Genomic DNA, 26,950 nt, shown 5'->3' with positions numbered 1-26,950 from the left:
GTCCCTTTGGGAACAATGATCAATGCATTGTGTGGCTGGCCAATTGTGTGAAAATACTGGTGGTTTAAACAAGAAAAACCTCCTGCAGAAAGCAAACCTTCAAACAGTAAGAACAGTAGACACACCTTAAAATTCCTCTGGGTCTTCCATGTACTGGAAATTAGGGATCTTCCCACATACGACATTTCCATGGAACTGCTGTCTGAATTAATTTGAATTTTGAGTAATTATGGTTTGAGTAGAGTTAGTTCAGATTTATGCTGATGTAAAAGATTAAACTGAACCCAAATGTCTTTTAATACAAAGTCTTCATCTTTAGCAGGAAATGACAGAGCTTATCAGGATGCCAATCTTACCTCTGTAATAATGAAGAAGTCATCACCAGGCTCTCCCTGCACAACAATTTTTTCTCCATCTTCAAACTGGACAGGTTCCAGTGCATCAGCCACTGTCAGCCGCTCCCATTTGTCCAGGGACTCTAAAATATTGAAGATCATAAAATTTTATTATAAAAGACTCTGACTTGGGTTGAAGATTCTTATCTAAACTGACAGGTCTGCTATGCCTGGTTCTAAGAGAAACATTTCTTTCATCCAGGCACTTCGCACGAACCTCCAGTTGGGAAAGATGAATGTATTTATTCATTGTGTCTTAGACTTTAGTAATCACCCAGATAATGATCTTAAAAGTTGGACAGGAAAAGTTGGCTCTGGTTCTCTTAGTTTGCGATGTGATCTGCACTGCCCTGATCCTGCAGAGGATTTTAGCAGCTCTGGAGCTGTGTGAAGGTACCAGCAATACAGGAGAGCCCCAGTGCTCTAACCACATCCCACACCAGGTGTCAGAAAACATCCTGATGGCTTTTGCTCAGAGCTGCTCTCACCCAGTCACCAATGGCCTGCTAGATAAATGATGCCAAAGTGCTGAGCCAAAAGATGACTCTTCCTCCATGGTGAGACCAAGCACCACTGAGGCCAAGGGCATGACCCTGGCAGTGGGACCAGAGTCTCAGCAAGGATGCTTGAAGTGGCATCTCTGTTTCATTTGCCAGGGGATGGCTTACAAAGTGTTTTTCTGTACATTCCCCTGCTTAGGGAGAAAACTTATAAAACTTCAAAGTAAACTTCAGGAAGAAAAAATGAGTGGTGTGCTTTATAGAAATGGAGCTAATGCAGCCTCTTTCCTGTGGCTTGGTGTCCTTATCACCCACCTGCAGCTGCCACAAATCCCTGCTCATACCCACACAGAACAAAAAACCTGCTCAGTGGCTCACCAAGGCTGCTCACTGTCCTGCTGCCTTCTTCTCCCTCCTGCCTCTGCTAAGGGATGGGTTTCACCCATCCTGCCCTCGGGGAGAGGAGAGGTGCCAACCTCTGGCTCTGTCCTCTACCCACTTATTTGCATGGGGTTTCAAGACAGTGAATTGTACTTGAACTTCTGTACTTTTATCAGATTTGACTGAACGAGGCGATGGGTGTAAAAGTGAATGCAATGATATAAACTTCTCTGCCTCAGAAAAGATGGGCTTAAAATTCATGCACTAGAGCACTTATTATGAATTATTGAACTATTGTAAGTTGAATTATTGATCTATTGTAAGTAAAGACATGTGTCCTGACACCAGGATTAGATCTGGGCTGTCCTCTCAGATTCTGGTTTTCCCACTTTGTTCCAAATATTGCTTAGGAGTATTGTGTGAAGGTGAAAGAAAGAGTTGAAAAGCCTTTTGGCTAAGCTCAGAAGCACACACTGAGTCTTGTAACAAAACCAGACCAAAGTGATCAGCACACCAAAGCAGAGTTTTCAGTTGTCTGACACACATACATTTTCCTGGTTTTATGTCATTTTCTGTTGCTGTTTGGAATATTCTTATTATTTCTAATATTCTCCCCACCAAATGCATCATTCTGGTGCATCTGTGGCCTTTGCTGCAGAAGAATACCAAAACCCAAAGCCCAGATTGTCAATGCAGCATTCAAAAAGTGCTCTGTTTGACTAAAAATAAGCATAGAACTCTGTCATGCAGACCAGAGTAGGCTTTTTCATTTTAGAAAAAAAAAAAAAAGAAAAGAAAAGAAAAGAAAAAAGAAAAAAGAAAAAGAAGAAAAAAGAAAAAGAAAAAAAAAAGAAAAAGAAGAAAAGAACACAGTAATTAACAATGAAAAGAAAGAGTCTCTTGAAACTTCTTCTCCAGTTGGCTTTATGAAAAATTCAAAGCTAATTCTAGCTTTAGTCACGAAGTGTCTCTCTTTTGTCTAAGGGAATTGTACCACTACAAATACTTTGGTTAATGGCTTTTTGCAAATGGAGCATTATGTACATGATAAAACTCCTAAAGTTTTTGGTGCAGAGTTAAATTCAAGCCTCAAATAAAGTAGACCATATAAAATGTTTGCAGATTTCTAACTGTATGTATTAATTAATGGCTTTACATTTGACCAAACTCTAGGAAAAAAAAATTGAAACAATTAGTTTTCTCCTATCTTGTTTAATACACTATAAACAGCTATTGATAATTTAAGAAATCCTTAGATTAAAGAAAATAAAATTGCTCTTACAGTTATATGGCCACTTACGGGCACTACACAAGCCTTGAAAATGCACAGATGACTCAGGTAGAGACTTTTCCACTGTGAAAGTGGAAAAGGCACAAAATTGACTTCTCAGTTGTTGAGACTTCTAAAATATTTTTCTGCTTCCCAGCTGCCATCTGCTTTTTGTACATGTGAAACACATTTCACCTAAATTCTCAGTGCACCTAAACTGCTGTGTTATTTTGTCTGGTGCTTTTCCGTACTTAAAAAAGGTTCAAATCTTGCAGTCCTTCCTCATTGGAAAGAAAAAGAAATGAGATTGGAAAACTGTACTACAAACTAGGTTATAATTACATTGCAAACCACATGTTTAAGGAAGCACATCTTTGAATAACCTTTCTACTCTGAAATTGTTTTGAGATGTCTCATTCTTGTAATTGCTCCTCATTAGTGCAGGTGCAGAGATCCTTTTTTCTTTAAATACTCATTGTAATTTGGTATAATTTGTGCTCTTAATTTAGGAAGATTTAAATTAAGCATAACAAAAGGCATTTAAATGATGAAAACTTCATTAATAAGTGAACAACATACTTGGCCTTACTTTAAGCAGATAAATGTTATTAAAAATTTCATGCATAGCACCTCTCAGAAGTTCAAGTATATTTTCACTAAGACACTCATATTTCAGGTGCCTAAGCTCAAATGGTAGATGAATACCATAAACAAGAAAAGGAAATTACTTAAGTAGAAAAATAAATACTTTAATTATATAGGAAAATAGTCCTGAACTTTTTTTTTTTTTTTTCCCAAAATAGCCCCAGCAAAAACATGATGTTTCTTCTACAGCACCAGCATTTCATTGTACTGTCTAACACTGTGCTCCTTATGAGAAGCTTTTGTTCTCCTAATGGTGATTGATGGGTCAGGCATTATGGGGTTGTTGTTTTTCCTACTGAAGGCCATCAAGAACATGTCCAAATTTCGTGGCTATCACATTAATCAAAAGGAAAAAAAAATCCCAGGACAAGAAGCTAAGCAGATGTTTTAAGAATGTGAGACAGGGGCTGTAAAATACAGAGAAGAAAAAAAAAAATCAGTCCATTTTGATTTGTGAGGTTAGTTTGTTTAGTGCACATAAATACAGTATTCTCACAGGAAAAAGCTTCTCACCTGTCACCTGGAAGGATGTAACCAGACATTATGACAAATTCATAACTCTGTGCTATTTTCTCCTCTATCCATATGATCTCTACTGCAGCAGCAGCTACCCAAAGGTTGCCCTTTGAACACAAGCTCAGTGCATATAAAGAATGAACAAACCCAAGTCCTAAAAAGGGCCCTTTACACTTCCATTCCTTTGGCAACAATGCAACCATGAGACCTTCTGTCTGCCCACCATTGCTTTCATCATGCCATCAAAGATCAAAATTCATGCCACCAACACACACAACAGGAACTGACAGGAAAGTCCAAAGGGCAACTGACCCAAAATGGAGACCTTGCTCAGGAATTCTTCATACATCTTCCTCTTTCTCAGGGTGCTGCCCTGTTATTAAAGCAGAGAGAAAAAGAAGATACAATATTACACAAAGTATTTTTGTAATTTCTTCCTACAGCTGCTCTATTTTATTTTTTTCCCCCCCTTCCAAAATTTAAGCACAGCCAGTATAAACAGCCTAAGGCAAATGTTTCCCCATAAAACGCCTGGGCAGGTTGTATTGCTGATAAGCAAAGACAGAAGGAATCAAATTCAGTCCTGGTGCAATTTCACTGACTTCACTGGTGTTACTGGGCACTTTAAAGCCCAGGCTTCATCAATTAACTGTCTCACTATTTCAATATATATCTTTTTAACCAGTGAGGTCCTGTTGGAAGGGAATTTACAATTACAAAGTAGGATAAAGCTTGAAAATGTCCCTCTCATGGGTCCTATGCTTTTAGGTTGAAACCACCATAATGTAAAGAACATTTATCTGTAAGCCTAGTTTATGTCTGGTATGCATTACTATTGCTGAGCAACCTGTTCATGTTATTTTAACAAGATTTAAGCTTTTTGGAGCAGCCAATCCATCAATATATGTACAGCCACCAGTACATTCATTCCCATTCCCACTCTAGTACAGTTTTATTGTGTGATAAATTACTGAGAAAAATCTGCTTACTGTTTGATCACCACAGACAGAAATCATAGTAGCCATTCTAGCATTTTTAAGATGATTCATGTAGGAAAGAATATAGTGCAGTTTTACCAATACAAAAATAATCAATTCATCCTTAACTCCTCCTGAACTGACACACATAATTTGAAAAGAAAACATTCCCAGGGACCAAAGAGGAGCTCTGGGGTCTTCTTTGGTACTGTGCAGTTATTCCACATTGTTCTATGACATCCCACATCATTTCTACCTGAGTAGATTCCTGCTGGATGCCAAAGGCTGCCTCATGCCTGCTAGTCCAATCTAAAAGGCTAGAATACAGCATAAAGTTGATAAACTTATCTTCTGCAGGAAAGGGAAGTAAAGATGGCATTTACTTATAGGCTGGGCAGAAAAGACACAAGCAGATGTCATGTCTGCCATAGAAAAAGGACTTCTCTATTCCTCCTTCTCCAAGTGAGCAATGGTAAATGCTGGAAGTGGAGGCAGAAATTAGAGATAGACAAAGCAAAAGGAAGAGAAACATTTCACTTTGCACTGTGAAAGCATCCAGAAGTTCTTCAAGTACAAAACTGGGAAAAGCTGGAGAACTCAAGTGCAATGACATAACCAAGACTTAAAGATCACCCCTCTTCCTACATGCATTGTGCAGGTGGGGCTGGACCCAACAACCACCAAAGCAAAGTGAACTCTTCCACTATCAACACCCTTTGGCATCAGTAGATGCTGCCAGTTGCTCTCCTCTGGGGACAGCTGCCATTTGTGTCCTTCTCTTGGAGCCATCCCTTCTCCAAAAGCACCTCAGCAATGGCAGGAGCTGCCACTCTTGCCAGGTATCTCCAGAGCAGCTACTGAGGTCTCCCCCTCTGCACCACGTTCATAATTTCCAAGTCTGGTGATGACAGTTCTGATAGCATCAGTAACCCTTGTCTGACCTCTCTGTCTGACAAACCTGGTGCTCAACCTCGGGGGCCTCCGAGAGCATTTGAAGTGCCAGAAAGAAAAAAAGAAAGAAAAAGAACATCAAACAGAGGAGGCTGTGCAAACCACACCAGATTCTGACAGCTCGAAGCGAGACAAAGAATGGAAAACTGGACACTGTGCAGTTGTTGCTTTCCTCCCAGCAATCGAGTGGAAAAGAGAGCAGCAAAATTGACAGCTATGGAAAACCAGATTGGTGGTTTAGTTTGATGGGCTGGGGCACCCAGGGGCAGATGTGGAAAATGCTTTTTAAATGACTTGCAGGCACAGATGAATTTTAAGAAGCAGTAATCAGTAACCGTGACGCTTGACCACAGCTTCGAGTATTTAGAGACAAGACCCAGGAAGGTAGGAATTGCAAGCATCCTGCCTGGCCTGGAGAGCAAGAGCACATCACTTCCTATAGGAAAATGGGTGTGTTATGTCTTGGCTAAATACAGGCAGGGCAGGAGTACAGAATTCACCATGAAGACAAGTGCAAAAGCAGAACTGAAGTGGAAAGAAGTAATTAAATTTGGTACTATATATACATGTATTTTTTGTATTGAGATAATATCTAGAACCTCAGTGGGACTCCACTTCATGCACAGCTTCTCTCTCTTAGCTATCCAATGTCCCAGGATGGCACCACTAAGGTAAGGGAGAACAAGAGTCTAGGGAATGGTTGAGGCTTAGGAGTCCCAGTTCCCAGCACATACACTGACACCCAAAGTGACCCAACTGATGGCTCACGACTGAGCCTGCAGGATGGTGCCATCCAACCTTCCATCTCTTCTGGAGGAGACAAAAAAAAACCAACCTCCAGGGTAGCACAAGCCACCTGACAGCTTCACCTTAGGGTGCCCAAGCAGGCAGAGAAGAAGCTGCCTCTTCATTTTCAGAGGTTGTATGAGGCTGGGTCCAAATCAATGCAATGGGTCCCCAAATTCTCCTTCAGAAAGGAGAAGCTTGGCTCACCCTCATGTACATTGTTTTCATTTGAGTGTGTTTTCCTGATCAAGCTTTCACAAGCAGAGTGAGAGGAAGAGATTTAGAGATAACACTACTCTAACACATAAGCTAAAAACAACCCAGCAGCAGCAATCTTCCAAACAATCCAAGTGTGTGCAGATTTCCATTCATATTAATCCTTTTTTTCTCCCCCTGAAACATGTCATACTTCCCACCTTCTTTGATGAACCTAATGAACTCTGACTCCTGATGTCCTTTTTATACATGTTTTGTTGGCCCTAGGCACTTTAATCAGATTGTGTTCACACCACCATAACTTCTTCTACTCCCCTTCAAGTTGTTTCTGCAGAAGCCCCAAGCAGCACACTCCCTGGGACATGTGCTAAGTCTGTTCTTAGGCAATATTTTCATGGATCTCCTAGAAGCAGCAACAAATCAGACAGTAACGATATCTGCAGACTAGGAGATACTATGAAAGCTTGCCAAGACAGGAAAATAACAAGAAAGGACCTAGAGACATTATAAATGGGAGCAAAAAATAATAGAATGAGCTTCTGTTTGGAAAATACAGCTCAGATATGAAAGGAAAAAAAAAATCCAAAGCACAGATGTTTGACAAACGGAAGAAGACTGGAAAGCTGTAAAGCTGAAAGAGATTTACAGACAGTAGGAGAGACCTGGTTTGCAACATCAGACTGCAGCAAGAACACTGCCAGGGCTATTTCAGTCTGTATACTCAAAGACATCATCCAGGAATGAAGCTTAGAGACTCCATTTCCAGGGCTTGGATGTGATGGCACCTGGTGTGCTACACTCTGCCTGGGTACCTCTTCTCCAGTGAAGTGCTCCCAAACCAAGGAGAGCCTGAAGAACTGCTTAAATACTTGGGGATATCTGGTATGGAGGGAGCAAACCAAATTCAGCCTCTCCAGGTCAGTTCCAACACTGAGCTCATAGGTATGTCATACTCATAAATAGCATGCATTGTTACAAGGGCTTTAAGTAGACAGTGATAATCATCTACAGATATATGAGGGAAATTTAGTGCAGCATAACTTGACATAACTCAAAGTAATAGGAGAAAATTAATAAAATCTAATTTAAGATGAATACCAAAAAAAATTTTCCCAGCTTAGGAATTAAGCTCTTGCAGAGAAGTTTCCCAAGAGAAGCAGTAGAAATCTTATTGCTTGAGCCAGATCAAAACAATAGTAAATGTACATGAATAATTCTGCACTGGCAGAGTTCTTGATGGCATGTTTTAGAAAGTCATTATTAATTCTGCTTTTTCTAACCTATTAATATCTTACTTCAATAGTCACTGCTTCTCCCTCTCTCCCTCCTTTCCTTTGTTCACTTTCTCCCTGGTTCTGAGCTGTCATGCACAAGTTCATCTTAAAGACAGTGGTTCCCCCTAACTACAAAGACTCGTTAATATTCTAATCTGCAGTTCTCCTCCCTGAAACAGTCCTAAGGAAAAAGAAGATCACTTGCATTTACCAAATCTACACAGAAAAGAGCTCATACCCAGTTTTAGGATCACTTAAAAATGGAGCAAGCCCTAGGCTTAGCTTAAGCAATAGAGAGCCTGGGGAAAATGAATACCCCAGAGTTTAGAACAGGTCTTGTTGAATAGGGCTGTTGCATCCCTTTTGCAACTTCCCCTTCTTCACCTGACATGTTTTCTTCCATTTTTTTTCTTCCCACTCCTTCAATCTTGTCTCTGTCTTTTTGCCTCTTCTCACCTCTTTGCTTTGTCCCTCCTTCATGTCTTCTTTCTTACTCCTTTTTGTATGGGTGAGCAGATGGGCTGGGAGGAGCTGATCAGGCCCTTCCTATAAATCCTCACCTTCAGTAAGAAGCCAAAAAATACCTACTGAAAGGCAAAGCATGGCTCAGGTTTCAAATGAAAGAGCTCTGCTGGCAGGAGGTGCCAGGATGGCCTTCTGGACTGTTCCAGCCCCATTTAATCCCTGCATAAAGCTGATACTGAATGATGCTTTGGGTGTACATCCTTACAGAAGCATGAAAGAAAGAGTCACTGTGCACACTGGCCATGAAAACAAAATAGGCTGCAAGGAAGGTCCTGGTGCTCCCTTGCTCAGATGTTGGACAGCTTGCAGGCTTCTGAGTCATTTTAGCTTTTGGCCACCTTGCAATCTCCATTTTACAGAAACAAGAAGTGCTGCTGGATTACTTTTTCTGAATGGAAAAAGGCACCTGAGAACAAGGCTGGAAAAAGATGATAAAACAAAGGCAAAATAGCATAAGTAAAATGAGGCATAAGATCAGGAGTGGACTAACCTTGGTGTGTCTTGACAATTCACTTTCTGTGAGTAAAGCCTGCCAATTAGGCAAAAAGTCTTGCATCCCAATAAACTCTGCTCTCAGAGCCAGGTATCTTGGGCCATGGGAACTAGAGGATAGTTAAATTATCCTGAACCAAGCCTTCTTAAAGATGAAATTACAATAAATTAATACTTCAAATTTCCTCAGTCTGGGAAATGAATTGTCTGGGGGATCAATCTGATGTTAAGATACAGACATTTGCTCCTCTGGTATTTGTGGTATTTGCTATATTTAGAATACAAATATTGTACTACCCTGGGATGTTCCCCACTCTGTGATGCTCTTGAATCCCAGTTGCAAAGAAGAGAGCAGCAACATATCAGCAACTTAATTACATGAGAATCCTATGATGAAAAATTCCTTTGCATTTCTCCCAAAAGAATGTAAGTAAATAAATATAGAATATATATCTAAAATATGTGCACATGAGCCTGGGTGTACACAGGCAGAGAATGTATACATTTTTAAACATTTCAACAGAGTGAAAATTAAGCAACTCAGCACAGATAATTGTATGAAAACCACAGATGAACAGATAACAATTTGTGAGTGTACTGAGAGGGGAACATGCTGAAGAGGTTTTCTGTAATGCATCTGGAGCAATGAAGTTAAGGGCATAATACTTTGTCGAGGACTGAACTGAAAGCCAACAAATTTCCCTGCAAATCCTAACAAAAAGAACTATCCCAACATCTACAGTCACCACAGCTGCTAAAACATACTTGAATGTGACCTTCAAGCCATCAGGATACCTAAGCTGAGACAATGAAATAGAAAGAAATCTGTCTGTTGTAACAAACTTCCTGTGGAAAAGGCTAAATAATAAATGGATGACAAGTGTAGCTAAAAGACAGCATGAACTTTTTGCATCAGGCTTTGGCCATCGAAAAAAAGGAAAACCCACACTTCCAAACCTCCTGAAATGCATTTAATTCATACCATAAACCAGCCTGAATCAATGAGACACATTATTGGGGAAATGGCACTAAACAGAATCAGAAACTAGAAATAACTAAATGCAAAGAACCAAAAGAGAACTGCAAGGAGAAATGAGGGAGAGAGTTGAATGTGTCCTGACAGGATAAAATCTTTTTGGCAAGTGTGGATCTGAAGGCATAATTTGCAAATCAATATTTACAACTTGACTAAAATTTCAACACTAGACTGAGAAAACACGGGGCTGGTCATGGCCAGGAAGGAATGCAGATGAAAGAAAAAACCATATAGGGTTATGGAGAGGCTTCATCTGACTAGAGAATAAATGCATCTCTTTGGGAGGAAAAGGTCTTTGATCCCTGGACAAAAGTATTTGCAAAAAGAAAATAAAAAAGCAAAACTTTGTTGCTTTCAACCATCCTAAAGGTTGTATTTCAAAATACATCCTAAACATTGCTACCTCTTATTTAAAGGCAGAGGCATTTCTACATCCAAAACATCCAGCAGCTTTCTAGAAATACAAGGTCAGAGGCTAAATGGCAGGAAACCAGGTTGCTGGGGCTTGAAAGGCAACTACTGCTACATCTTAAAACTGAGTACAGCAAAACCAGCCAGGTAATGGTGGGGTTAGCTTCAAGTATGAAATGCAGCCACTGAAACATGATGTAATTAATTCTTAGGCTTGAGGAAATGTGCAGAGAGCCACTGTAACCTGCCCTCACATGAATGCATGCAGGCAGGTGTCTCATTTCACCTACAGCTAAGAAATTATCCATGCTGCACCTAGAAATAAGTGAAAAGATGACAGAATTCAGGTAGTCTGGGTGGGTAAATTGCATTCAGCATGGACAGCACTCAAAATTGGACATCTGCTGTACCTGCAGCAATTCGTTCACCACACTTACTGAATTATTTCATCTCTAAGTATTTGGAATACTGCAATTACACTGTCTGAGTATTTAATGTAATGCAACAGGCCACCAATTTTTAATGGCTTCAACAGTAAAAAATGCACAAGAACAGAGTGAGGGAAAAAAAACACCTCCATGTTAAGCTAATAGATAATATGTAAATTAATTTGAAAAGCACTTAGCAGTGCACTAGAATCAAACAGTAGTTTGATAGTTTGCACCATCTCTGCATCAAATATTCATCTTCTGAAGGCTGCTATGAGATGGTAATGGACACATAGCCAAACCTGAAGTATCACAGGGCTGGATAATGTTAGATACCACAATTTTCATCAGTGCTAAAACTGAAATCACCTCTAGGCTACAAGGCCTGTGAATCTGTCTCTTCAGTTCAGTGGTAGCAAGGTTTCAGACAGCTGTAAAAGTTATGTTTAAAATGCTGAGGAATACGTGGCTTGTTCTGACATTTATTTCTCTCCAATATTCCTCCTCTTTTATACCTTGGTTTCTTCCTTGCACCATAAAGTCTCATCTCACCAGTTATTCCAGTCACCTCTCCACTGCATCTATGTAGGATGTGGGACAAGTAAGTTTAGTGTGCCTCATAAATATGTTAGGATATTCTCCTCATCTGTGTTTCAGAAATACCTTGCAGAAAGGTGTTAATTACTACTGCCTGCTTTGCCATGCTGTGAAGCATTCAGAAACTATTTATCCTCCTTATCCACAAGAGAAAAGTCAGTATGCTTTCTCATCATTATTCCTCTCTTTTGTCTTGGAGCAATCAGGCTGAATATTTTGGGACACAGTAAATTTCCATCCAATGTGCTCTAGATGTCAGTGTGATGTTCATTTATGTGATACAGAACTCAGCCCACGAAATACAGAGTGAAAACCAGCAGTGATTCATACAGTCACCCAACAGTCATCAGACAGTATAATTAAAGATCACTCTTACACACTGCTGCTTAAGACCTGATCATTTAACTGTAAAATCTACCCAATTTCTTGTTAATTTTTATGTTATTCATGACATCCACTGGAAATACAGGTGATCTCAAGATGCACACTCCTTCACTATTCTGACAGCACAGTGTCCTTTCCTTCAGGTCAGAATGAAACAACACAGCTTTTATTGCAAGTATATTTTATATACAAGTCCTACTCAGAAAGAAGCTTCCCGTAGAGTTATGTCTGTTAAATACCAAAAAGAAAGGAATATTTTATGGAGATGGAAGATATGCACATGGACATCAGAAACAAACTCATTAAAAAAAGTTACGACATTGCTGAAGTTAATTATCTGACAAAGTTTCCATTATAAACTCACCACTCAAAACCCCACAGTAAATCCATAAGCTAGCACACATCCCAAGTGCCCAGAAGGTCTGTTGAGCATTGCTGCAGAGATGAGGGAGTTTGAAAGGAGCAGAGCAATGAATCATTAGGAGGGACTCTGCAGCCACTATCTTATGATACCTCTGGCTGCGTGCTGGCTAATGAGGATGGAGGGCACAGCACGACTGAGGCTTTTTTTTTTTTCAGTGGAGCTGGATTTACCTTGTATTGCCTGCTTCAAAGAGTATAATACAAGTTCAGACAAAGACCTCAGAGGCAAGGAGTAGTGCTGAAAGACATTTTGAAGTTCATGATAAGGAGAGGAGTTGCAGAGCTACGGTGGGCTTTTTTACTTCATTCATGTCAAATAGTTATGCATAATGTCATTCAATTGCATTTCTGACTCAGCATCCTTCTGCTGAATTTTGTTCCCTTTCCCTTCAATTCACTTAATTTAGTTACTCAGTGTTATTGTCATGTCCTCTCTCTTTTATATAGACACACAGACCACACAGCCTTCTATCATCGCTGTGCACTCAGAATAGAAGTGTTGCACTACAAAAGAAGTAAAAATATCAACTCCATTAGCAAGTCCTTCTCCAAAAACTTACCATTAAAATGCGTCTGTAGCTGTCTCTGTCGATGCCCCAGAGCTTGAGATCTGTCTTGGCCTTGACAGTGGCAGCCCGGGGTGTTCCATAGATCAATGCCAGTTCCCCAAAGCTGCCTCCCTCTCCGATGCTGGTGACCCACTCCCCGTTGACATAAACCTACCACAGCACAAGACAAAACAAGAAGCAGAACCAGTTTGGGGACTTAGCTGCAGTCTTCCCCTAGCTGTCAGTTACCTAAAAAGCTATTAAGAATTTCCTTTCTAATTGTCAGTACCGGGGACACAGAAGGAAAACAAGAGCCTAACAGTTCCTGCAGTTGGTCCCCAAAGAGGGCAACAACCTGCTTTGTGGACAGAATTTCAAGTTGTCTTGCTTCAGTACAATGACTTTATTTACTCTCCAAGTTTCAGCTCCCATGGTTAACTGGCATCGTGTTTTTCCTCTTGTGTTCAAGCCTTAGACAGCCAACAAGCAGAACTGTCACAACTTTGGCTTTTTATTAACACTGTCAAACTTGAAGGGAAAGAGATTTGTTGATATGTGTAATGAAGTTTGCTGAAAAGCACCATGGCCATGAAACAAAAAAAAACCCAGTCAAAACAGGGAAACATCTTTTGAAAAGGAACATTTTTTTCTTCCCTAAGCTTAGTACCATTTAAGTACAACCACTGAGATCTCACTACTGAGAGTAGTGAAGACTACTAAATGCTTTGGACTTGAGAAACCATATCCAGAATTACCCTTTGTCTTTCACCATCAGGTCTGCACAATTATAAAGCAGTGCTTGGCCCACAGCCTATTCAGATAAGACATCCTCTTGAAAAATGGAATGGATAGAAAAATACAATCACAGTGTTTTTTCTGGATGGTGTCTAATTTGATAAGAACTCCTACACTTGAATGCTAGGTAAAACCTTCCCTGGGGAAAGGGGGACTCCTGCAGGTGCTTCCCACTGGGCTGCATTTTCCTCACTGTTCATGAACAACAGAGCTCATGAGACATAATGGTGTGTTCAAAGACTGGTACAGACTGTATATTCTGCAGCTTGCTTGTAGGCTTGCTGCTAGAAACCTTCACAATAAAACCTTTTCATTCTGTTAATGTGTTAAAGGGTAGAAAAGGCATTTACCCAGTGCAGAATATATCACAATGTGTTACAGACCGATAACAGCAGCAATCATCCAGAATTAATTTAATTTGTTTGGAAGCTGTGTGAAGAAAAATAATATGATGAAAACATGCAGGTATTCTCATTTTAAGCAGACAGATATGCCAGAGGAAAAGGCCATCATCTCTATGCCAATCCCTGAGTAAGAGACTAATAGTTTATAAAAAATAGATGCATTAGAGCTGTGTTCAAGCTGAGCATGAGAGAAGATGGTGACCAAATTAAATGAGCTGGGGTCAAAATTCAACAAACTGTCAGCATCAATTTGACTTCTATCTTCAGTTTATTATGGAAATGTTGTATTACAAACTACAGCTGGAATTAATACAAATTTATCTTCTCAATATTCAATTAAGATCTGATCCAGCTCCTATTGAGGTCAGTGAAATGCTGGTTATGCTGATCAAGAGACCTCAATGAACAGGAGCAGTATTTGCATCACTGCTTAACTCCATTCATGGAAATACCATTTCCAATGCCAGCCTTCAAAAGAGAAAACATCTGGAGAATCACTGCTGTTTTCTAGGAGGAAAAGCATTACATTTCATTATCTGTAAAGACCTAAGTCAACAATCAACTTTGGCTTCACAATGAAGCTAAAGTGCCTTTGCACCTTTGTTCACAGAGAGTTCAGCTCCACTATGAATCACTTTAAAACAGATTTTAAAAAAATACATAGAAAGGAAAGTAGCTCTGTTTGTAAGGTGTGGGATGTAAAGCTATTTTAGGCTCAGAATAGCTTATGAAAGCCAATGTTATATGGCTGCAGCTCAGATGATCTTCTTTATCCTAAAAAATGCTGGGCTGAGGTTTTTACCCAAGTAGTTTTAGGCATTAGTGAACTTTCACTGAAATGGCAAGTACATAAGTGAATTATTCCTAATTGTTACTTAACCTGCTGATCACAGATCTGTAATAGCTGGAAACTTCCATCATTAATAACAGCATTAATGATGGAAGAATTCAAACAAAAAACGATTGATGGAATCTAACCATAAAATGTCACTACTTTCAAAATCCAACAGTATTCTTACATAAACCACCATGCAATTTTCATCTTTGTATATACAAATCAGACAATTTGTATATATAAAAAGGGCTTCAAGAAGATTTCATCCACAATCTAAAAAATAATCTTATCTATTGTCCACAATATTAATTTATAGCTCTAGATATAATTTTGTACAGTAAATAGAGAAGCTAAGAAAAAATACTGAAATGTTTTAATTTTGACTTCGACCATACTATAGTTTGGCTGCTGCTGGTTTACAAGAAGAAAACTTGAGAATGACTGTAGAGAAAGTTGCTGTGACATTAAATAGAATAGGAAGCTGTCGAGTCTAAAAAAATATATCTGTTTTAAAAAGGCATTTGACAGTGCTTTTTAAAGTAAAAAATGTGAGGTTATAAGATTAAAATAATAAACAGGAAGTCATTTTTATATTTAGAAATATGGATTAGAGATTTTTGCAAGACATACTTCAGCAGGTACTTTCAACATCTTTACTGGAAACTATAATTTAAGCTTTGCCAGCTACTTTTTGGCACACATTCAGATTTGTCTGAGCAGAAAAGCTTCCGGTAGGCAACTGACCTCTAAAACTTCAACCTTCATGCCATCTTCTACCCGTGTAAATGTCATCCTCCTGCAGCACAGGGTCATGAGTTAACAATTCTCAGTCCTGAGGTGCTAAGAAGGACAACTGACAGATAACACCATAATGTGCTCTGCCAGCCAGCACCAGCTTCAGTCAAAGTGTACCTGGTTTGCAGTATACAGTGGGAGGAAAACTCCGCGTTCTCCAAGACCAACCTCTTCCTGATCTCTAAAAACTTTATTTTACATATGAAAATGTATGCATTTCTCTCTTGGCTCACAGTGCATGTTGAGCCTGCTTGCCCACAGTGAGTTCTTTGGCTGCCCACAATGTTACCAACAGGGAAATGAGCAGACAAGTTATTATATTATATTAAAAATTATTTTATTGTACCTCTAATTTAACCTCATATTATTTTTAAGGGAAAATATTAGAATGCTCTTACTCCTTGGGGTGCCTGTGCCAAATCAGTAAATTACTTTTAAATTTGGGATCTTTTTAAGCTCAAAACATCCCACATTACTTTTGTTATTTTGGCTTTCCTAGTTCTGTTTGGTTGTGATTCTGCAGTTGATAGATCATACTTTTTTTTCAATTATACCCAGACTTCCTTCCACAGGATGGCAATTTTATGATGGCAAATGTGACCTTCATCACGTGTTATATCTGTGCGTGTGTGGAAAACTGGGTGCTTATTAGTCATGATGTTCTCAGGGTAAATTGCTCCTGGAATCCACCAGTCCTGTACCTGCCAGTTCTGTGCAGATCAGGGAAATGATGAAGGCACATAGCCCTGCCAGGGGTTAAAAGCCTCCATGCATATGCCAACACCAGCAGAACTAGGCAGAAAATGTCTTAAGGCTTTAAGTCTCAGGGTCAATTGTCTAGTCTCCAAGTTGCTTTTTTTCTTGGAGAAGGGTGGAAGCTTGCCAAAATACTATCTGGCAAAGTTTAAATGAACTGCAGCTCACTTACTAGTGGTCTGGATTTTCTTCACACAATGGGGATTTTAACATTGCAGCTCAGAAAGTGGAAGAACTCTTTTCTGGGGAGCACTTAAGGAATTAATTGTGTTTTGGCTGAAGATATAGGAAGAGCTTAGGAAGGAAAAAACACCCATCTGAGAAAATGGGGTACTAAGGTGCAGCAGGATGAAGGAGGGGGGATGCTGAAGGTGGGCAGCATGAGAGTTGGTCACAGAAGAGTTTTGGGGGTCAGGAGTTTTGGTTGACCTTGGAATCAGCTCTGTCCAAATGACATCTCATAAGTCTTATTAGGATGTATTTGTCCCACAGGTCACGTCAGAAAACTGTCAATATGTGTGCCTGAGAAGTGTCAGAATGACATTACTGTAGATCTGCCCATTTTATCTGTTCTAGAAGATATAGACTGAATTTGGCAACGAGGGAAGTAGGGACTGAGAATGTTCATGACAGCAAAGTTGCAATCTACTCAGGTAAACTCAGTTATTTCATTCATTTCCTAGAAAATCTGCTGCTGCAAGTCTCACAGACAAGGTAGGAAAAATTTACATCCTGTATCATACCATATCTCACATCTGGAAGACTGCAAACTACTTGGAATACAAAGAGAATCTCTGCCTTCAACTCTTAATGGTGCAAAATAAAGCTGGTTTGTTTAGTTTAGTGTTTAGTTTAGTTTAGCTGTTCAGTGTTGTTTAGTACCATTGAGTCCCACTGAAGTCAACAGAATTGCTCACATGCTCAAAGAAGGGCTGGTGCTCAGCTTGTCAAATCAGGGCTCTGGGATAAATTTTTCAAAAACATGTTATCTAGCTTAAGAGTCACCAAGGCAGTGTTTCAAATTTTACCCCAAATCCTACCTCAGAAACTTCCCTGAATTGTTTGGAAAAGTAAGATTATTCTGCAAAAGACTTGAATGAATTAAAAAAAATGATCAATGAAAAATTATCTGAACACATTTTTCTTCTTGGACCATTTGTGGTCAAGAATACAGATTAATTTCAATTTGCCATATAAATTAGGAGAATCTCTGATATACAAGTAACATGATGCTTCTGAGTAGATGTCAGGATAGAGCTGGCAAGGAAAATAAAATGCCCTCTTACCTGACAGAGAATGCAGTAACTGGTGTTCTAAACAAGTCCATCTAAACATTTGAAGAGCCAAGTCCACCTTGACCATTAGAGACAACCAGAAGTTACAGAAAACCCTCAACCAACAAGGCTGACGAGGCACTGGACATTTAATCTCTAAGATTGATATGTGCATATGGAAGATTATATTTTTGCAAGTGATTGCAAGGCTTTTGCTGACAGTTGTCTGGTGTGACTTGGTCCCCCACCATCCCTGAGTCACACGCTGAAGAAAACTTCTATAAAAGCTTTGAGCAAGGACAAATTATTTTTAAAGAGGATTAATCTGTAACTTCAATGTGTGCGTTTGCTTATGCTTGTGGGTCTGATTTGAAGCCAATGAACTCATTAAGCTCAGTATCAGGCCCTAACCAATTATTTTAAAACTGCCTTTTAGCACTGCTCTATAAATATCACTCTTTTATTTGCTGGCCCTGTGGATGTGGCAATGTTTGCTCCTGAGAGGTAAGCCTGATAGGAACAGTGACTCAGACGGATTTCCTGAGGAGCAACTTCCAGAGGCAGAGGCAGCATGTGAGGTTTCTCAGTTCCCAACAATACCAATTAGATGGTCTCCTGACACAAACAGACTGCTAAAAAAAATAACTTTCACTGAAATAACTGTATGCCTCCTGCCTGGATTTAAAATAAATCACTTTCTTCTTTAAATATGCCAAACTCATCCGGGCATCCAAAGAGCAATGTTGCTAACGAGCAAGCCTGTCCTGTCTGACAGCTGGGAATATGGAAGGTGTGTGCAGAAAATTCAGTCTAATAAAGAAGCTGTATCAAAACTGCAAAAGTGTGGGTTTCATATGGGTTAAAAATGATAAGAGGTGGATAGATTATGATTTTGAAGGCAGTTCAGAAGGAAGCTTCTTTTCAAAGACTTGCTGATTAAACCACTGCCTACTCCTGTAAACATTTTGTGGTCTAACATATCACTTTACACTTATAATAATCCTTGCTTTATTAATATGCTGCATTGTTCATATATTTGGACCTAATTTTAAAAGCAAATTAAGGTTTCTAAGATGAAACTTGCTGCCTCAGGCTGTATCTCAATTTAGGGGAAAAAAAAACCCAACACATGAGCTAAGCTAACTGATTAAAGAAAATATTTTCCTTATGGTTGATCTGAACCCTCGGGTGCATTCCAGCATGGTGGCCTCCTCTGCCAAAGACTGCACACCTCCAGGTGTGGTTAGGGTTCTGAAGATAATGTCATTTGTTTAGGTTTGATACCATATTTTCCTGCTTGGAATGGACAAATAAGCTAGAATGTAAAACATACCAATTATAAAATTACGTACAAATGACTTAACACAACAAAAGCAAAGGAATGAGACCAATCCTGTGAAATCTTTTTCAAGAAAAAGGAGACAGAACCACAACACGTGGCTGGATCTAGCTGTGTGCCAGAGCATGTAATGCTATTATGTAGATTCAAAATAAATCTTATACTGTAAGACTGTACTTACATCCACCTCGCCTTGGTCAATCACGTAGAAGTTGTCTCCTTCATCACCTGGAAGCAAAATGCAAAAGGTGATTGTTTCCTGGAGAGCTGCTACACTGTTCAATGATTTCCTGTTTCTAGACTTAATCCTGTACATATTTGCACAGGTTTATGCAACAAATTTCATACAGAGACATTAATTTTCTGAAACATCCTTGCCTGTTTGCCTTCATAAATCAAAATATCACAACGATTTCTTCCTATTAATATCTTTCAATTGCATTAATTTATCTCATTTGATTGATTCAACACTTCATTCAGTGTAAACACACATTAATATAGCCTGAGGGCAATGAAGTCCTCCACAACTTGCTGCAGGCATGCAGGTAAATTGCCAAATGTGATAACTATGATACAGCACAATGAGGTGTTGAATATTCCCAACAACCATGAAAATATTTTCCATCTCTAATTACTCTCAGCTAGTCTGTGCCACCCTTATGCATTCTGAGTTGTGCTTCCCTTCCTGGCTATCCTCAGTTGAACATTTTAAATGAACATTTCAGAATGAACATTTTAATTTGAAGTGCCAGTTATTTACATTTAACTTTAGCACTTTGAAATCCTGGAGATCTGCCAGCGTGGTTTCATAGGAGACCTCTGCACATGTAGGGATAGACCTGCATCCATGATCTTATGCTAGAGCTGCACACATGGGTGCCTTCAGAATATTCTTAGTCTTCCTGTTAAATCTCCAATAGAGAGATGTGAATTTTACAATCTTAGCAAACATACAAGTGGGAAAACAAGGGGAAGAATTACCCTGCTGTATGACTGTTTCTCCTGCGATGTGTGTAACAGGGAACATGGCATCAAATATGTCACTGGAAAAGAAAAGAAAGTCTTATTAATGATGAAGACCTATTTTTTATTGAGCCACTACACCTATCTTTATGGTTTAATTTATCCTTCATTAACGGATTTTGCAGGAAAAAAAAAAAAAGGAAAATGCTAGTTTTAACTGGAAAATGAGCCCCTGCTTGGCGAGAAATCAAAATAACTACTTTGGCTCAGCTGTGGTTTAAAACTAAGTGAGACTGTGATTCAGTGCCTGCTATTTTGAAAGAACTCCTGAATTATATGCATATAAGCCACTTCTTATAGCACTGCACAAAGTAGCCAGCTTGAGTTTTTCATTGTCTAAGCAGAGAGATTTCAGCTTCTCAGCTGCAATCGGTGTGTGTCACAGCAGGAATTGCTAGATGCCTAAATGGGAGCTCTCCTCTTCTGAACATCTGGCCTCGCATTTACAAGCAAAACCTGTTCCACAATAGGGAGCACATTTGGAAAGGTAGGTGGCTCTAAATTAATGTAGCATAACAGCTGGCAAGGGATTGCACTTGCAGCACAGAAGAGGCCAAACTCTGAAAATCTGAGTGAGTTACTTGGGATGAAGGGAATTTGACCAATGCTGCAGAAAGCTGGGGAAGAGCCTTGTGCTCATTAATCAGGGCTGAATTACACACCTTACTGTGGGCTCCAGCATACTGTCACATAGCCTTAAAAGGCCAGGCAGAGCAGTAAGGACAGGAACGCACCCTGCACCAACACTTTGGGCAACTTGCCCAAATCCAGTCCTTTGTTTATTGAGGGAGACAGCAGGCTCCCTGGAGCCAGGGTTTCCTTTCCCCACATCAGATTTTGGGGAACTTATTTTCAGAAACGTGAACTGTATCGAGCTGGGCGCTCCCCACCTCTCTTCCCCTTCCTATGCATCAGTCTCAAGGGCTAAAGGAAATAGCTCCCCGACACAAACAAAAGGCAGCAAGGAGGACTTGTTAACTTGTCTTTTTCCTGGTCTGGTCTAGGAATGGTTCATCCAAGGACCACTGATATCAGTGGTAAGAAAAACCCTTCAGCCTGGAATTGAGGGAAGTCCTCACAATGGTAACAGAGTGCAAACACTGAAGAAAATTAAAATTTTCATCAGCATAGCCAGAAGATCAGCAAACAAACCCATGCTACATTTCAATGCCTTATATGAGAAATGCATATTGTAAAATCCCCTTATTAGCTTATTTCCTCTTCAACTGTTCCAGAATTTATTCAGACTTAGTTCTAGGAAATGTTTCACTTCTAATTCAAATTGGTCATGGATTTCCTCTCAGCAGCCAGAATGTTTTAGCTCAGAATCATAGCTGTGCGTCAGCACCACTTACAGAAGAATGGAAGATTTCAAACCAAGCACCTCCTGCTGCTCTGCAGCACCTGCAAGAGATGCTTAGCCCATGACCTATAATAAAATGATCTGTTTCATCCTTGTTGTTTCATCAGGCACACCCTGTGCTACTGACAATTTACTGGGGGAAAAAGCACTCCCCGTGGTAGAAAGTCTTCAATGTGATATCCCAGAAATAAGCACGATACTGGGAATATCAATAACTAAACCAAATGTGACTGTTTGAATAAACTTGGAAATTTTTAAAATAGAAATAGAGAGGAAATAACTACCCACAGTTTTAGCCTCTCATCTTTCTTTTAAGGTTGTATTTTATTTATAACTGTACAAACAGTGCCCAATAAATTATGTATAGCACTGCACCCTTCTCCAACATGTTCTACATCTCCCTTCTACGACAACTTCTTGTTTTAGAAAACAACCTCTTTAAAACTCCCAGACTAAACCTTTACACAACAGTGTAATGAACCCAAAGTCTATTAGCAGAAAAAAAGCAGTTTTATACTAATATTTACAGCCTAGCAGAATATTTGTGGAAGTATCCCAGTGTCACATGCACAATGTGTTTCAGCTAAGTTTCCATCTTATTAGACTAAGTCTTAGATTTTTAAAGAGGCTTTTGAAGGCCATGCCCATCAAACAATAACCTATAATACACACAAACACAGAGACACAAGGTACCCAAGGTCATAATGGTGATGATTCACATTTCCAAGTGTAACAAGGGCATATATTTAGTAAATAAATGCAAGTGACCAATAATATCAGAACTGTCACTGGAAACACATCATTAAGTTTCTTTTCTACTAGGGAACCACTGTTCTTAATTGATAGAGTGGTTAATGAGTCAGTGTTTCTGCCTGGGGATGCTCAATTGGAGATTCATTAAACAGACACAGATCTCAGGTGATATGGATCAACAGGCAGCCTCAAATTCTTAACCTACAAGCCTGACAGCCAAAAACTAGGACATTCAGAATACCACCAAAGAAAACCAGCCTTCTGGAAATTATCATAGCCTAAAGTACCAAATCCTTACAGTCCCTACATGAAATCTGGCTTTTGATTTAATTCAGACTAAGTATAGAATCCATGCTGGTAATTTTCTTATTGCCTTCATTCACAGTGTCTGAAATAAATACAAAAATGTCCCAATGATCAACAGGCCAAAATACTTGAAAAATCTGAAAAATCTGTTCCTGACCCAAGCCAAAATCTGTAGCTATGAGAAGCAGCCATGTTTTCCATCTCCCCAGTAAATGTCTACTGCTCTATGTCCAGCTTCAGCTGTGTCTCCTGGGTTGGTGCTATGCAAAGAAAACAAGTAAAACTTTACATGCTGAATTAGTTAAGACGTGACACTCACTAAAGATATAAATAATATGGCCATGGCTAAAAATGTGACCTTTAGGTTCTTTTCTCTACTATGCATTTGGTTTTAAAATCACCCTCTGACCACCTCACCATCAAGCAAAGACTGTAGCCACGTTCTTTACAGCTCTGTGGAAGTAGGTACCTGTATTTCTTGGGCTTGATGGTTTTGCTCAATAATTAGGGTGAGACACACACATACAGATTCCTAATAATTAAATTTTTTTGTTTAAATACAAGCAGGATTTATTCCAGTGTAAGCAGAAAGCCAGAAAATCAGTAGTTAAGTCTTCACTCAGTGCTGAACTACCACGATTTCATCTTCTGTCTGAGCTGCAGCACCAAGAACACAGCAGCCTCTGTCTTCTGCCACTGCACCAGCTATTTAACTCCTGACACTGACCATGCTAGCTGATAAAGGCTTTGATTTTTTGCCAGGATTTTTTAGGATTATACTGTAAATGAGAACCACTCAGTAAGATTTTCTTGTTCTGTCGAAAATGTAACATTTGCCCCATTTCCAGATAACTTATTCAGGTGATGGGAGAAAGCAGGGCACTAGTTCTGCTATTTCAGCTGCTGTTCCACAAGACTGCAAGCACGAGGGATGTACAGCACCCAGCACATCCTGGGTTCAGCATCACTACTTAGAGGGCCCTTTCTCAACCTCTCCAGGGCCAAAGCTTTTGACAAACTTTCCAATTTTTTCTCAGCTTCCCTACCTACTTCCAGAGGATCTATATCTGGTTACTCATGGCACTTGGAGTCAAATCTTTGCTCCAATCAGAATATATCAAGGGCAGTTTTTGGCTTGGAAGTACAGTTGCAGGTGGGACTGTATCTACCTGAACATATGGATCCAAAGGGAGATGTTAGCAGGACATTATTAATGTTTTCCAGGAGGATTTCTGTATTTTTTATTCTTTATAACTTCTCAATAGTGTCAATGAAAAACAAATAACAAGAAAAGATTGTGAGAAGAGAACATACTGAGAACAGTTAACTGGTTCAACAAAGTGAAACCTAGAAATATGTTTAGACATGAAATCTCTATCTATTCAATCAAAAAATACCAGCTGTCTTCTTAAGTAATATAAAAATGTGAAAGACTTCCTTAAAAAGGTCAAAATATATCAAAGGCTCATGGCAAGTTTTAACACATAAAGTGTCTTCTGTGAGTGTACAGGAGAATTGCAAACAACCACAATCAGACCTGGAACCACAGGGGCTGCTTCTCTGCTGTCTGTCAACTGCAATGGCTTTTGGCCACCTGGACAGGTTAGGCCAATTCCCTTTTCATGAAAAGAAGCAAAACTCCACTGGAATCAGTGCCACTGCAGCCCTTTAGACCAGCAAAGAGTCTCTCGCAGTGATTGCAAAATAAATATGATGAAACACTTTGCTGATTTAATTCAGTAGCATTTTATAGACCCCATTTGCCAAGATGCAAATGGTTGTGCTAAGAGGAAGCCAGCAGAGAGGGCAGGGCCAAGGGGTTCTTTTTCTCATGAGAAAGAGTGATGAAAATAAAATAAATCAAATCATATGCTTTTACGCTGAGGCTCTTGGAGTTGATATAGAATACAAGACAGACCCAAAAAATAAAAAATGAGCACTGTAGGTAATATAGCACTGGCAATAGGCAACCAAGAAGCTTGTTAAAACAAAGTGAGAGAAGGAAGATTCCAAGCACTTTCAGAACCAGACCATGGCAATGGCCAAAATAGGGAAACTATGTAAGACAATTTATCAGTTTCACAATCAGATTTCTTTCCAGCCCTTGCTGTGCTGAATGCACTGCAGGAAAGGAAAAATGGAAGAGACAAAATGTATATGTGTTAAGCAAAAATGGAAAATCCTCGTTATACCTGCAGGTTACAGTTTGTCAGAGTTCAATCAGAACAATTTCATTGTGCAGGCAGACTGAGAAAGCCTTCAATGTGTGCTCTGTACAGAGTTTTTCCTTCTTTTGCTGTCTCTCTAGCAAAACAAAGCAAGCCCTGTATTATTGAGGGTACCTTTAAAAGATATGTAACTGCTCTGGCATAGTTCTACAAAGGCATGAAACGTTTTCTCAGACTGAGGCTGCCCCAGCAGAAGGATTCCAGTGTTTTAAACATTTCCTACTCGTGTACCTTTAAAGCTTAGTAAACGTAGGTGATAATAACTCTACCTTTCTTTAGCTATAGCTCTCACATCTGGGTACTACTCTAAGATTTGTAAAGTAGGGGGATGAGGTTTCTCTTCTCATGTATGTCTGATGTTTTCTTCTGATTCACTTCCTGAAAAAGATAAGAACTTTCTAGCAATTGTTCTAACAACTGCTTCTCCTGCTCTATAAGGATGAAAAGCACAGAATTTAAACCAGATGACTGGCTTCAATTAACAGCTACGTAGTGAAGGAATAAATGCAGTACTTTATCACTGAATAAAAGGTAAGGGTCTGTGCTGTGGGTATCAGGATGTGATCCACACTGCTTGTTCCTAGGAGCATTGCATTGCATTGCTGATATACAGTACTGAAACCACCAAGAAACAATCACTATTATTTACTGACTATTAAGAATAAAAGGGATGTGAACACAGGTGAAGCAAAAAGATTCTTTTTAGAGGTATTTAAAACTAACAGCCTGAAGCTTACAATTGCAATAATCAGATAGGCAGTGTTGTGCCTGAGTCAGCACTGAAGCCTTATGAAAACATCACCCATCTACTTCTGGGTTTTTTTGGGTTTTTTTTTACATGTTAGGACATCAATAAAATAATTACAGTAGCATACAAAGCTACTAGCAATTGAGAATACTGAATTACTTCAGTATAATGGCCAATCTTTAGCTCTATTACAAATTGGACATACATTAATTTTACTGTAATGGCCACATAAGTCTTTGAAATAAGACAGGAGATGGCAGGTTTGACTTTGAATGGCAGGTTAACATTAAAGTCCATGTCTAATTTTGTAACATTTATTGAGTCACAAGTTCACATAATGAACAGGCATTTGAAACAGGAAGGAAGTAAAACATTCTTGTCTTATTTTTCTGTGAAGTATTTCCATTTTCACTGTTTTATTAAGTCCTGTCCTAGGTTCATTAGTTTTTACACTGAATGAACTGAATGGAATTTTATGAGCAAAACCTCAATTCGTTTTACAGACTCTACATCTCTGTGTCAATGGCTGACATCATCTCCAACATGGGAAAATGGCTTTCAGAGAGAAAGAGCAGAGTCCTTCATCTGGAAACCCATCTGCCATGGCCAACTGCAAATGAGGGTGTCCCTCTAAAAAGGGGCCAAGCCTTGCTGCTTAAGAGTCACAAGGTCCACCCCAAACCCTACCCCACGGCTTTCCCCTTCACTTCTTTTCCTCCTCTCCCCCCTTCAGAAGCCCCATTTCACTGAGGCCATGCTGCCAAGGCCTTGGATGTGCCCTGCCTGTCCCAGAGGATGGGCTTGATGGGAATGTAACCCATGTAAGGTCTAACTCTTAATGCCATCTCCAGCAAACCTTTCACAAGGTTGAGGGAAGGCCCATGCTTCCTTCAGCCAGTCCCAGGTTCAGAACCATCAGAAATCTCTCACTGCAGACCAGTTCCATACATTTTCTTAGTTTCTTAGTCCTGTAGTTCAAGGAGAACTTCAGGCTGAGCTGTATCTGCAAGAGCATAGCCAGCAGGTTGAAGTATTTGATTAATTCCCTCTGTCCAGCTCCTCTAAAGCAGCCTTGGAACACCATGTCCAGTTCTGGGCTGCCCCATGCAAAAAGACATTGGGACACTGGAGCAAGTCCACAATGGCCATCACAAAGGTCCAAGGCCTGGGGCATACAGCAGGTAGAGAGAGAGGGGGAGAATTGTGTTTATTATTTAAAAAAAAAAAGATGAGGGAGATCTCACTCCTGTCTAAAAGTGCTAAATAGGAGGGTCTAGATGAGACTGAGCTAGAATATTCTTTTAAGTTAAGGCAACAGGCACAAATGGGAACAGAGGAAATTCCCACCTTGAAAAAAGGAAAAAAAATCACTATGAGGGTGGTCAAACACTGGAAGAGAGGCCCAGGGAAGGGAGGTTGTTTCAAAACTCAGCTGGGCAAGGCTCTAGGTTAGAGCAGCCAACTCTGACTGGACCTGCTTTGAGCAGGAGATCCAAGTAGGGATGTCTGGAAGCCTCTTCCACCCAAGCCCAGGGTTTGGCAGCAAAAGGAGAGATGAGGAGGTCCTGTGTTCAGC

The 26,950-nt window shown here is 39.7% G+C and overlaps 1 protein-coding gene across 3 annotated transcripts in view; it reads right to left on the bottom strand.

Moving 5' to 3' along the window:
* The window catches only part of PRKAR1B (protein kinase cAMP-dependent type I regulatory subunit beta), an 89,367-nt gene that overhangs the window by 17,075 nt on the left and 45,342 nt on the right, over positions 1-26,950 (bottom strand). For all 3 annotated transcript variants that reach the window (XM_030459582.1, XM_030459584.1, XM_030459583.1), the window contains exons 5-9: positions 19,935-19,996; positions 19,135-19,181; positions 12,768-12,926; positions 4,020-4,080; positions 357-478 (exon numbers count right to left, since the gene is read on the bottom strand). In XM_030459582.1, coding sequence (XP_030315442.1) covers positions 357-478; positions 4,020-4,080; positions 12,768-12,926; positions 19,135-19,181; positions 19,935-19,996 — 451 coding nt within the window. The remainder of the gene's footprint in view (positions 1-356; positions 479-4,019; positions 4,081-12,767; positions 12,927-19,134; positions 19,182-19,934; positions 19,997-26,950) is intronic.

The sequence above is a fragment of the Calypte anna genome, chromosome 14, assembly GCF_003957555.1.
Source record: "Calypte anna isolate BGI_N300 chromosome 14, bCalAnn1_v1.p, whole genome shotgun sequence".
In the NCBI taxonomy this organism is placed as follows: Eukaryota; Metazoa; Chordata; class Aves; order Apodiformes; family Trochilidae; genus Calypte; species Calypte anna.
This window is presented reverse-complemented; position numbering and strand designations above follow the sequence as displayed.